The 12,252-nt window shown below is 36.8% G+C and overlaps 1 protein-coding gene across 2 annotated transcripts in view; it reads right to left on the bottom strand.

The window, feature by feature from the left end:
- Positions 1-12,252, bottom strand: part of necab2 (N-terminal EF-hand calcium binding protein 2) — a 68,787-nt gene that overhangs the window by 8,810 nt on the left and 47,725 nt on the right. The window contains exons 6-9 of one of the 2 annotated variants that reach the window (XM_057348564.1): positions 11,731-11,867; positions 11,174-11,298; positions 7,251-7,330; positions 2,253-2,309 (exon numbers count right to left, since the gene is read on the bottom strand). In XM_057348564.1, coding sequence (XP_057204547.1) covers positions 2,253-2,309; positions 7,251-7,330; positions 11,174-11,298; positions 11,731-11,867 — 399 coding nt within the window. The remainder of the gene's footprint in view (positions 1-2,252; positions 2,310-7,250; positions 7,331-11,173; positions 11,299-11,730; positions 11,868-12,252) is intronic. The other variant, XM_057348565.1, reaches the window with a different exon arrangement.

Below are 12,252 nucleotides of genomic sequence, written 5' to 3' on the forward strand. Positions count from 1 at the left end.
ATGTGGTTGGTTTTTGCAAAGACGGTCTCTGTTTATAATTCAAATAGACTTCCGTTACTCTGCCTAAATGAATCCCGTGTGATGAGCTGCCTTCATGCACAAACGCTGCCGTCTTGTCTTTTTACTAAAAAAGCGCTCTTGTCAACTTTTTCTTGTCAAAAAAGACGTCAAGTGTGTTCATGGCCTAAACCTTCAGAGGGTTAGAGATATTTCACCGTTACCATGGAAACTGGGGAATTCCGTCCCATTTCTTTTTGATTGCAATCTTTCTGCCCCCCATTTTTCCTTCTGTGAAAACACTGACTTCATTGCATATTCACCCCCCCCCACACTTAAACTTTAGCATCTCTTAAAATTAACTGCATTGTTAATACCATATTAAAGCACTGCGACTTGAAGACATAAATAGCAATGTACGGATAAAAGCAGCTAAGATCTTCCTCTCTGTCTGCATCCATCTCATGATAATTCGCTCCAAATGAGCAAAAAGGACTTTCAGATATGCAGTTGTATAACCTCCTGAAATGACTCTCTCTTTCTCTCTAGCCTCAGTTGTTTTATCAGCCAACAGCTGATTTATATTCCTCTATGCCAATCTAGACAAGCACTGCGGGTGGTGTGGGAGACTATTTAAGTCAGAGAATACTGCCTATAAAGTAAACTGCTGAGCTAACAGATGCACAGGGCTGTTGGACTGATCAGTCATTAGTCCGGTCTCTGTAGACAAGCGATAAAATGGAGGATTGCAGCGTTTTGACTTTCCATTCCATCAGCGATCTGCTATTGACTTCTAAAGAGCATTGTTTCTCAATGTTGTGTTACAAATGAAACGTAGGAAAATATTTAAGCAGGTAATACTTGAATGTTTAGTTTATATAATCTATGACATCAGTTAACTGTAACTGCAAATCAATTAAAAATGTACGCATGTCTGTGTGGAGCCAGTCAAATAAGGATTCAAATAAATATTTATAAGTTGTAATAATTATATGCTAATATATGCATTCATAGATATTCAAATACATAAAAGTGAAGCACAACTGCTTTGATACATAAGAACATTATAGCACCACTACAATTCAATGTGACCATTGTCATTATACAGTGATCGAACTGTAGCTATATCAAACCAGACATTTAAATGTGTTATTATTTTAAATATTTGCAATGACTTTTCACATAAAAAGGTTCTCTAATCATTATTAGGGACACAGTAATAACCATCTACCGGCAAACTGAATTATCTTGAATTGCGGCAAATGGCACAATAATTGTCTTTTCTGCTCTGTATAGGAAATGCAGATCCAGCGTGCAAGACCCTTGCTGACATTATTGCAGATGTCATAAACTAATTCTTAAAACATCCTCTTGGTTCCAAAATGAAGCTTGTATAATCAATAAACACACAGGCACATGAAGGCTCTTAGTGAGGGTGTTGGGTTTTGTCTCAAAAGTCGACAAGTATTAATGGATGATAACAATAAAATGAGAGTATGGGAATCTGTATGCTGGACTCTGGGCCTTTCACCACAGTGGAGAGCTCAGATGAATTGATATAGACAAGGTTTTCTTTAGCAAAGTCCTTTTAAAATATAATGTTTGGAATTAAAATGTATTTGATTTATTTGGAAAAATAGCTATATACTGTGAAAACATTCAAATCAACATTTTCTTTGCACTGCAAACAAGGCATGTATGCATATCAGTGACAACCTGCCTGGCTTAGTTACTATGAAGTATTAAAGAGAAAGCAGGACCGAGTTATTCCCAAACTTTCCCAAAATAATTCAGTTTTATTATTTTGTCAATGATGATATGACCCCATCAAAACCACAAATTTAACAAGATCAAAGCCCACTGCTCCACCAATGTTATAAGTTATAAACAAATGATACTTTCACCCTGCTGTGTATCACCCATCCTCAGACCTTCAGTGATTTGTGGCCTGGTGTGGTGTAGTGTGATACTGCTTCTTATCTTTGAGAGGCCAGAAAGACTTTCAGATTGTATTGAACACACAGAGTTGATGGTGACATGCGAACAAACAAATGGTCCTGAATATTAAGAAATACAGTAGGTAGCTGCTTTTGTTTAGAAACGTCTCTGGCTAAAACATTCACAGGGGTTCATTCATTGGTTATTGCGAACTAACTGCTTTATTGTAACAGAGGGAAAAGGTCATTTTTGGTCATGCATGCATTGCCTTGAGTATTTTGCATGTTTTTTGGTATAAGACATGCTTTAGTACTTACTGCGCTAGTTGTGCCATCAGTGTCTGTTAGTCGCTGATGTAGGTCAAACCAAACTGTCTGCAACACAACACAAACCAGAACAGAAAAGCCACTAGTGAATTCACTTCCCCCCTCAGCCGCCCTGACTGCTGCTGTCTGCCTGCAAACACTCAATGAAGTGAGGTGATAGAAGATGAGACACTAAATCTGCCTGATGCTCAAAATAATGTTAGGAAAGGATAATGCATTAAATAATTAAGAGAAAAGGAAAGAAAGAAAGTTCTTTCACTAACAAATTAAGTTCTATGCACCTTTGTGTACATTAACCTGGTGCAAACTATCAAACAGATGTTTATGCTAATGAATCAATCATTTGCAAAGACTTCCTGACAATTAAAGCATGTTCAATTCTGAAGGATATAAATCACTTCATAAACTGAACAGTGTTTACCACAGACAGATACAGTGTTAACACAGCATACCTGTAAAAATTATGGCCTAACAACACCAAACAGTTCAGTTATACATTTCATTGCAGTTTTTTTTTTAGCTAAGATGGACCATTGGGGCTGTTGTAAAAATTAATTGTGTTTTGTCCTGCAGGAAAGATGGACAGAGAAAGAAAGGGAGAGCGACACTCGCTGCCTAGGGTGAAAATGGGCTTACTGTATGACCAGCTGCTATATGCAACACTGACAAAACCAGGGCTGTACAGCACATGCTGCGAAAAAATCAGTCTGTGCTAAGAATAAATTTAATAGTGTAGCACGTGTGCAATACAGTTTGCCAGGTGCATTAGACAGAGCCACTTGTTTGTGTGAAGTGCGTTTGTCGTTGTGCTTGTTCTCGTGAGAGGTTAACTAATGGCGCACTATTTATTTTTCGTTTTTATTTAGTTTTTGAAAGTAAAACTTGTTTTATCGAGTCCATTGATCTAGAGCCCTATGATCTGCGCGATGTGGGAAAACACGAAGGAATCATGAAAGCGGAATTCTACTATTTTAATATGTCCTCTGCTTGTTCTGCGTGTCTATGAGTGAATTAGTTGCACACTTTAACATGTTATGTGACACTCGTGGATTTGTCTGTATCTTACTATACGAGGACATGAACACATGAACTTCATCCACAGAGTTGTTCTAATTTTATTTTATTAAGTTTGAGTGAAGCTACTGTCAAACACACTGAAACTCAAGAGTCTTCATGACGACCCGCCAAAATAAAAGTATGCTTAATTTGAACCAGATGATAAAATAATTAACTTAATTTTAAATTTATAAACTGTAGTAAACACTATAGTATACTTTAATATTTACTATAGTAAGGTTCAAAATATACAGTATATAGTACACAAGAATTGTACTGCAGTTTAATGTACTAAATAGCCTACTATAGTATACTACAGTATTTTTATGGACAAATGTATTTACTACTGTATTAAAGCATTGAAAATACAAAACTCGAATAAACGAAAAACAAATTTGGGGAAAACAAAAAATGATGTATCCATTTGTATAACGTTAATGTCCTTTTTCATACCTGTCTATTTATGTGATGACCTGCACGTGTGTTTTTTAAAGATCATAACAGACTTGTGCTACAACTGTTTGGCCTGTGCTACAAAACTTTAAACCTCTGTAGCACTGGTGCTATGTGCAAAAAAAAGTTAACATACAGCCCTGCAAAACAGACAAAGCAGAATCAACAGATCAATAGGGTCTTCATTTAGCAGTGTGAGAAATGCAGAAAGTAATGCTCTCTTTTTCTAGTGTTAAGCTACAAGCAGTGTCTTTGCGTCTGTGTGACATTGTGCCAAGATATATATTCCAAATACATAGGTGTTATGAATTTGTGAGAATTTGAAAGGAATTTCCTAAGGAAACTATCAAAATTCTGTTATTATTTACTCGTCCTTATAGCTATTGCAGTTTACTAAAACTATTAAACAATTCCTATGAGTTTAAATCAAATAAACTAGCCTAAATATTATCTGGAAAAATTAACGGAAAATGAGAAATGTTGCATCGGTGTCATATTAAGTTGAGACAATAAAATTATTAACTAAAAGTAAATAAAAACTAAAATTGAAACATATAAACTTATAAAGTAATATATATATATATATAAATATATATATATATATATATATATATACTGTATATAAAAAAAACAAATAATTAAATTACAAAAGCACATAACAAAATAGCTAAAAATGAGCTAAACTTAAAATAACATGCAAAATAAAAGTAACAAAATAAAAGCTAATTCAAAATATTTAAAAAACTATAATAAAACTGAAGACAAAACTAGAATTGCTCTCAACCTCATGGCAAGTGACAATGATTTTTATTTATTTAATTTTTGGTTAAAAAATCTTACGCTCCACAGAAAACAGAAAGTCATGGGTTTGGAACCAGCTAATAAATTACTATTGCTTTAAAACAGCCTTGAAGGAATGCTGTATGTGCTGCACTAACTGAAAGACAATGGTATCCCTAGGTTAGTTCATCCGTATGAATGGTGATGGTGGGGAATATTCCTCCCCATCATGGAATGACAGAATACATAATGGCCGGTAATGATGCCAGAAATTCATGCAGCTGTCTCTCTCGCAGAGGAAAGCAATGGAGGTCTATCCATCAAAAAGAATAGCCAGAATGACAGGCAGCACCCTGTCAGAGATGGAGTGCAGAGGAACGCTTTAGTCTCTACAGTGATTGGAGGCTATCATGGGTACCACGGCTCGCTGTAAAAAGGAAATGATGCGTTTCTTAGAGCAGCGGGAGAAGGGGGTTGAGGGGGCATTATGCTGAAAACAAAAGCCCTCTGATGACTGATCCAACTCTGAGCCAAAGAGGGTCAAACTAAGTCACGCCGGCTACCAACAGAATAAAGAACAGTTCTGGAAAAAACGGAACATACATAGCGTGCTATATTTGACATTTCATTTAAAGTGAAGGTTCTGAGGGTGGATGCTCAGAAGAGAAAGTGTTGAATCCTGTACAGACCCAGGTGTGCATCAAGCTTTTATTGATTGACCATGGCAGATCTTACAGTGAATCAAGAAGAACGGAAAAGTTTGAAATGGCAACTAGAAGAAACTATCATGAATTCAAGAATCTGGATGGCTTGAAGGATGACTATTGGAAAAGATTTCATGGCTCGTTTAAAAAAACACATACAGAATCTTTTTAACAAGTGGGCCATTTTGCATACTGTAAACAACACTGGTCCATTGAAACATCTTGTTTCAATTTTCTAACACTACATTGGAACAAAGTACCCACAGAACATTTAGAACTGATCCAAAATGTTACACAAACATCTTGAAAACGTAACGTAAAGTATTTGTGAAAAAAGGAACTGATGTTCGCTAATGTTTAAATAACTCTTCAGGAGTAAGGTTAGGTAAAAAAAGCATAGTATAGGTTGACATATCATTCTTTGGTAAAACACTAATTAACCTCTTCATTAATTTTAAACTAATTCATAAAAGCTCTTCAGAATATTTACAGCTCTTCAGAACATTTATCTGTAGACTTATAATAGCGTGCACATGTGCATGTATTAAATGTTAATCTGTGCTTGGACCAACACCAAAACCTCTCAGTGCCACAGGAGTGAAGCTAAACCCTCTGCTGCTAAACCCAGATATCCCTCCTTTCACCCTTAGTTTCTGTAATAAAAACTGCACAAAATTGCCTGCCAAAGTCTTCAGTATTAACCATCTCTATTACTTATTATAATATTATTCGGGGCGATTCACATTTCGCGTCTAAAACCGCACAGAAAACGCGAGCCGCGCTGCTTTCTCCTTTTTTCCAAAGCGCCTAGGAGTTTGCACTCTCCTGGCATCTGTGGTTGCTAAGCTACCATGGGCCACGCTAGCCGTTGAGACGAGGAGGTATAAACAAAGGATATATGGGTTATATGCACTGAAAATACCTTGCAGTATCTCTGAAATACCTTGTTAACTCTGGAAAGTTTAAATATTTTCATCTCGATGCAAAAAGATGAGCGCGCCACAGTGCGTCATGACCGCGTCGCTCCCTATTTGAGCACGGTTGCCGCACGTCTACATTTAAAATAATGAATTTGCATGTGCAAAAGACGCGAAATGTGATGGCTGTGCTTCAGGACTAAGTTTGTACTACTTACTAGTATTTAGTTTATCTGCAGCATGCCATGGTAAACAGATGTGGTTTCTCACTTATTAAGGAGGGTCTGAAGCACAGAATTTGGCCTGAGTTTAAAATCCCTCTTGGACTATCTGATTAAGTGTTGTTATTTAAATGTTGTAAATTGAACGTTAAGACAATGTGCTGTTGGAAACGATAGATTGCTGAAAGAATTGTCACTTTTTTTTTTGAATTGTCAGGCCAAACCATCTCCTCACAAACCATCGACCAAACATAGTTCCATTGGTTTAGTTAATAAAATTATAAATGTTTTTCAACACAAAGAACCTCTTAAACATGGGGGAGGAAGGCGTAAGACCAAAAACAGAAGCAACATGCAAGCGCTGAGTGAATATATTCAGAGTTTAAAAGGGGGAATTTGCTGAAAAACGGTTGTTTGGTTCTCACATTTATTTAATAGCTTTCTTTGTTTTACTGTTTCATTTACCCCACTCTACCCACTGTTCTCCACCCTGAGCAATGCAAGTAATAACTATGAGAAAACAGATTAGGGGGTTAGTAAACGCAATATGCCTCTCATCCCAGGCTTCTATATATGAATGTGTGTAATTATCTTAATGTGTACATGTGTGTTGATGTGCAAGAGTAGCAGAAAATAGAAAGCTGAAGATGCAAAATACGACAGCTTTACAACAGTCTTAAAGGATGCGGAGATGGAGATCTAGTTTAAGGAAACTGCATTTATCGATCCGTTTGATACTAAATTGAATCTTTGGTATGTGGTGTTAATCTGGATCTTGAAACCGCACAGGTCTACATGGCAGTATAAAATGTTTCACGCAGCACTTGACCTCTCAATGTTATACGACGATGCTCTTACCTTGTTCTCCAGACGTCCAATCAGCTCAGCCAGTCGGTTGACCTGTGCTTCAAGTCCTTCTTTTCTCACCTCCACAGCTCCTGAGAGACAGAGAGACCCAGTGCATAATTTGCAGATAGTTTCAATGAACTTTAACTTTACCAAGAACCTGAAACTCTTGTCAGAGTGGCTGTCATAGCAGTGAAACAGAGTGAATCAAATGTTCAAACATTATTACCAAGCTCCAGTCATTATATTGATCGTTACGCAATTTCGCCAACAGCTATACACGCCACACGGTGATCATTATAGGTTAGGGAATAGAACATACGAATATTTTATTTCACAGAAAACCATAATTAGAGCGTGTTTAACGTGATTTCCACGCTCCCTTTACTTGTTTTATGCAATGACAGATCCCATTAATGAGGCAAAAGGTTTTCCTGCCTTTGAAATCCGCCCCACTTGAGATGCCAAACCAATTAGACTCTAACACCTCCCTTGGTTTGATGAGGCCTGTATAATGCAGAGGGGAGACACTTTGGAACACATAAACTGTTACCATAGCGATAAGGGGATGGAGTGCAGTTCTTGACACCCTTTTTTATTCAGACACCAAATCAGTCTAATCATGGTGTGTTAAGACTATTACGAGGGTGCACCTTGTCTAAAAACCCCTAGTAAAAACAATGTGCTTTAATTGTAATATCAAGCATATGATAATCGGAAACAAGTATGTATTTGTGGGAAAAGATGTATACAATCATGCCGTTATGGCTGTAAGACCTCTTTAAAAAGACATATTGTATTCAGATTAGAACAAATTAGAATAATTTGGCAGTGAAGTCACATTATGCCACATGGTCTTTTTCTTGACATCTGATGTCATTTAACGCTAGTTATATTGGCCACACCAACGATGACATGATCTGAAAAGAACATCAGCTCTTTCAACTGACATTAATACATTTTTAAGTCTAATCAAACTGAACAAATACGTTTTGAGGCCGCTGTGTGTAACATATACTCTGGATTGCAGAAAGTAATCTCATTGCCATATTCCTGTATAAGGCTCACAGCCACTCCAAGGTCATGGGTTCGATTCTCAGGGAACACATATACTGATAAAATATAGCATTGAATGCATTGTAAGTCAATAAAAGCATCTGTCAAAATTCTTAAATAACATACAGTGTACACTATATTAACTAACTGGAATTAAGAGAATCATACCTACAATAGATCACAAAGCGTGTGTGTTTGCACAGCATAGACAGAAAGAAAGAGAAAACAAAAGTAAAAAAAAGGTGCCATAAGCAAACCAGAAGAATTGATCAATTACCTCATGCCGGTGCTCATAAACTACATCTTGGAGGCTTAACTCTCCAGTCACGGCTCTCCACGACGATGTTGACAGCTATAGTGCTTTTATTGTGAGCCGAGTCAGCTTTATTTGTGCCTCGGGGAAAATTTCAAACTAGTGCCAGCGTTTGAACCTCGCCCATAAAACCGAGCCCTTCTGATTCAGCAAAGCTATGTCAATCTAGGAATACTGGTGTATTGGACAGGATGACTTTACAATAAAAATGAACGAGAAAAGGATTGAGATCTATATTAATTACCATCAATAAAATCTGTGCACATCAATGTAAGCTTCTTCTGTAGAAACGTTTTATCACCTCGACTATATCTCAAATGAAACAGCTCACAGATACAATAAGATCAGAAGAGTTAAAACAAGAGCATTACGTGATATAAAAACCTTTGGTTTTCTGCTTTTTATAATGTTAGAAGAGTAAATTATGATAAAAGTTTTATTTTCTGGTCGTTCTAACCATTTCCATGGTGCTATAACTTCTAACTGAAGCTTCGAGGGAGACCTTTATCCGCCCTCTCATTAAAATCTCACACATTTCTTCAGTTACATCATACACGCAGGGCTGTCATGAGCTGGTGGTGTATGCGCTTCTTTGGCCCGCAAACAGCTCAGTCCCAAATCTCATCAATAATGGAAAGTATATGGAGGAGGAGTATGAGCACAGAGCACACAGACAGAATTAAACTTGTGTTGGGTATGATAATGCAGCTTGCCACCAAATCTCAAACACCATAAAGGAGATCCGTACCACACGGATTTATGGTATGTTTGTGGGGGAAAAGCAAATGATGAATAGAAGTAATTTGCGACTCATCAAACAGACCATTAAACAAGCTCTTCAATAAACTCCAGCGGAAAAACACTAGAGGAGAAGCAGTAATGAAAATGCAGAGAAATGCTCTTTCTCGTCTATGTGCTAATCTCTCGGAGTAATATAAGTGAAAGTAATCTTTGCTTCTCGCAGTTCCTGGCTAAGGAACAGCCGCCACACCTCCGTGAAGATCCCATTTCTCTGTGCCTGACTGACAGAGATGATATCAATTAGGAATAAATTACAGGTGGCTGGGAAAAGTGGAGGGCTCTGAAGGGATCTGAGGCAAGAAACTAATTTTGATGTTTATCTCAAGCATTTCATCAAACCTTGTCTCTTCACATCACAGCTGGCACTGCTCTCACAAACAGATGCTTGCTTTATTCATATTAAAGAGTGAATACAGATGTGCTTCTCTTAATTATGAATCGGCATGTGAGATGGAATTTAAAATGCCAAAAATATAGATATTTTATTTGTTACCATATATGCTTGCATTTTTTATTTCTATAAACAATCTTATTATTATTTATTGGGTTGCATTGTTTGCATGCAATACACAGTATAAATCGAAATGATTCAAGATTCTGCGTGTAACCATGAGGACACTGACTAAGTTCATGCACTGCCGTTTTATGCCAATATTCGTCACACTTCACTACTGCATTTTATTTATATTAAGCAGACGTTTTTTTATCCGAAGAGACAAATAAAAGTTTCACAGGCAATTACGGCACAAGAGCAAACAATTCTTTCAGACGTAAGCAAAAACAGAAAAGTTGAAAAAAGAATTATAATTTGAAAACAATGGTTGAACTCGTTCAGTAATTTTAGGCTGAAATAAAATATTCCATCCATAAAACAAGTTGCAAACACAGATAACTTGATATTACTTGGAATGCACAATAAAGAAACATGATTTTTTTATTTTTTATTGTGCATTCCAAGTAATATCAATCAAACAGCAATGATTTTTATTTAAAAGACATTATTAACACGCAAACATTAATTTAGAAAAAAAAAACAGTTTTTGCAAATAAACTCTTAATATCTGCTGTCTTTCTCAAACCTCGTATCTCCATATTTATGTCATAAATCATTATTATTAGTCACCCTTCATGTTTGTCACTGGGTTTTGCAAATATCTGACCAATAAAAAGTATTAAAAAGTGCTTGTCAACTTTGAAAACACAGTATGTAATCGTTTATAACGCAGTATAATTTGTATATAGCACATCTGTACATACAATATACTTGTCCTTTTTGTCAAATGAGTATCTCTCACATATTTATTTTTACGTTTTGTTACCTGTGCCTTGTCACTTTTTTAACCTGAATGTGCACTGGAAGCTTCTGTCACTAAGACAAATTCCTTGTGTGTCCAAGCACACTTGGCAATAAAGCTCTTTCTGATTCTGATTCTACAAGTACAGCGTTATTCAATTTCCTGAAAAACAGCTAATTTGGACACACAAGGTTTCAGAAGGACAGCAACGATATGTTGAAATTATTTGTGATATTTTGTTATATATAGTCATTATTTTATTTTTGTGTCAGAGCAATCTTAATAGCTATGAATATGATTTGAACTGCTCTGTTAACATTAAAAAAAAAGTAGCACCATACTACTCAATTCAAGTGCTCTTCACTCAGAAGTGGGCATAGGGCATAGTGATACACACTTTCAAATGGATTTATTAACTCTGCTAGTTTGGAAACAGAAGGAGTCTGGCGATGGGTGTGTGATGATCTTACCTGCACCTGTGTTGATGTTCCTCATGCTCTCTTTCGCACTGACTCTGTTGTTGGGAGGGTAATCTGGCACAGGGGCCACGTTGTGTCTATCTGGGACACGTGGGCTAATCTTACTGGGGTAGGATCTAGGTCAGAATAGGGAGAAAAAACACATGAATAAAAAGTCTTTAATTGTCTTTTTGTCATCAAAAATTAATAATAACTTCCACTAAGCAAATGTTTTTTAAATGTGTGGTGGCAGCTTGATAATCAATTACCTGAAATTACAACAGAGGTTGCATTTTGCATTCTGCAAAGGGCTGAGATTACAACCCTGCTCTATTATCATGCATATTAGAAGTCTTTGAAATCATGCAATTAGTGTAATCTCGGGCACTTTAATTACAAAAGCATCTGCTGAATCAAACACTAAATGCTACAGTTATGGATATGGATATAATCGTGATGAAGAGACAGTCCAATTCACATCACAAGTCATAGTTTTTTAGAGGACGTAATGACTTCCATTACATGAGTAATGCTGGACTTGTGCACAACATCTCAAACAAAACTCTCACCCCACAGATGAATGTTGCTCATCAATGACATCCACAGCACTCTCTACAGAGCTCAGTAGAGACTGGATCTGATTGGCTGATTCCTTCAACAGAAAGCGGGTCACAAACTGCTCAACGTTAGTTCCCCGTTCATACACCTGCAGTGAGTGAGAGAGATAGAAAGCAAGTGAGACAGGAAGCAACCAAGAAAAGAAGACCAACAAAGATAAAAGCACATCAGAGGATTTTACACATGCATATTTGATCAAGTTCTCCTGTTTAAGAAACACTCCTCCATTGAAGTTCACTTCAGCTCAATACCTTTAAGCAAAACACATGGTCCAGAGGTGCCAATGTTCTGAGATTCACAAAGATAAATAATACATCAACAAACTGCCTGGGAACCTGGCATGAGCAGAATATATGGCCTCAGAGGTGAATGAAAGCTTGTAATGGTATTGGATCACTGGAGCCGACACACATTGATCTGGTGACATTTTGACTGTTTTTGCAAACACAGGGTCTGTTTTACACAACAATGTG

Source organism: Triplophysa rosa, linkage group LG12 (assembly GCF_024868665.1).
Source record: "Triplophysa rosa linkage group LG12, Trosa_1v2, whole genome shotgun sequence".
Classification (NCBI taxonomy): domain Eukaryota; kingdom Metazoa; phylum Chordata; class Actinopteri; order Cypriniformes; family Nemacheilidae; genus Triplophysa; species Triplophysa rosa.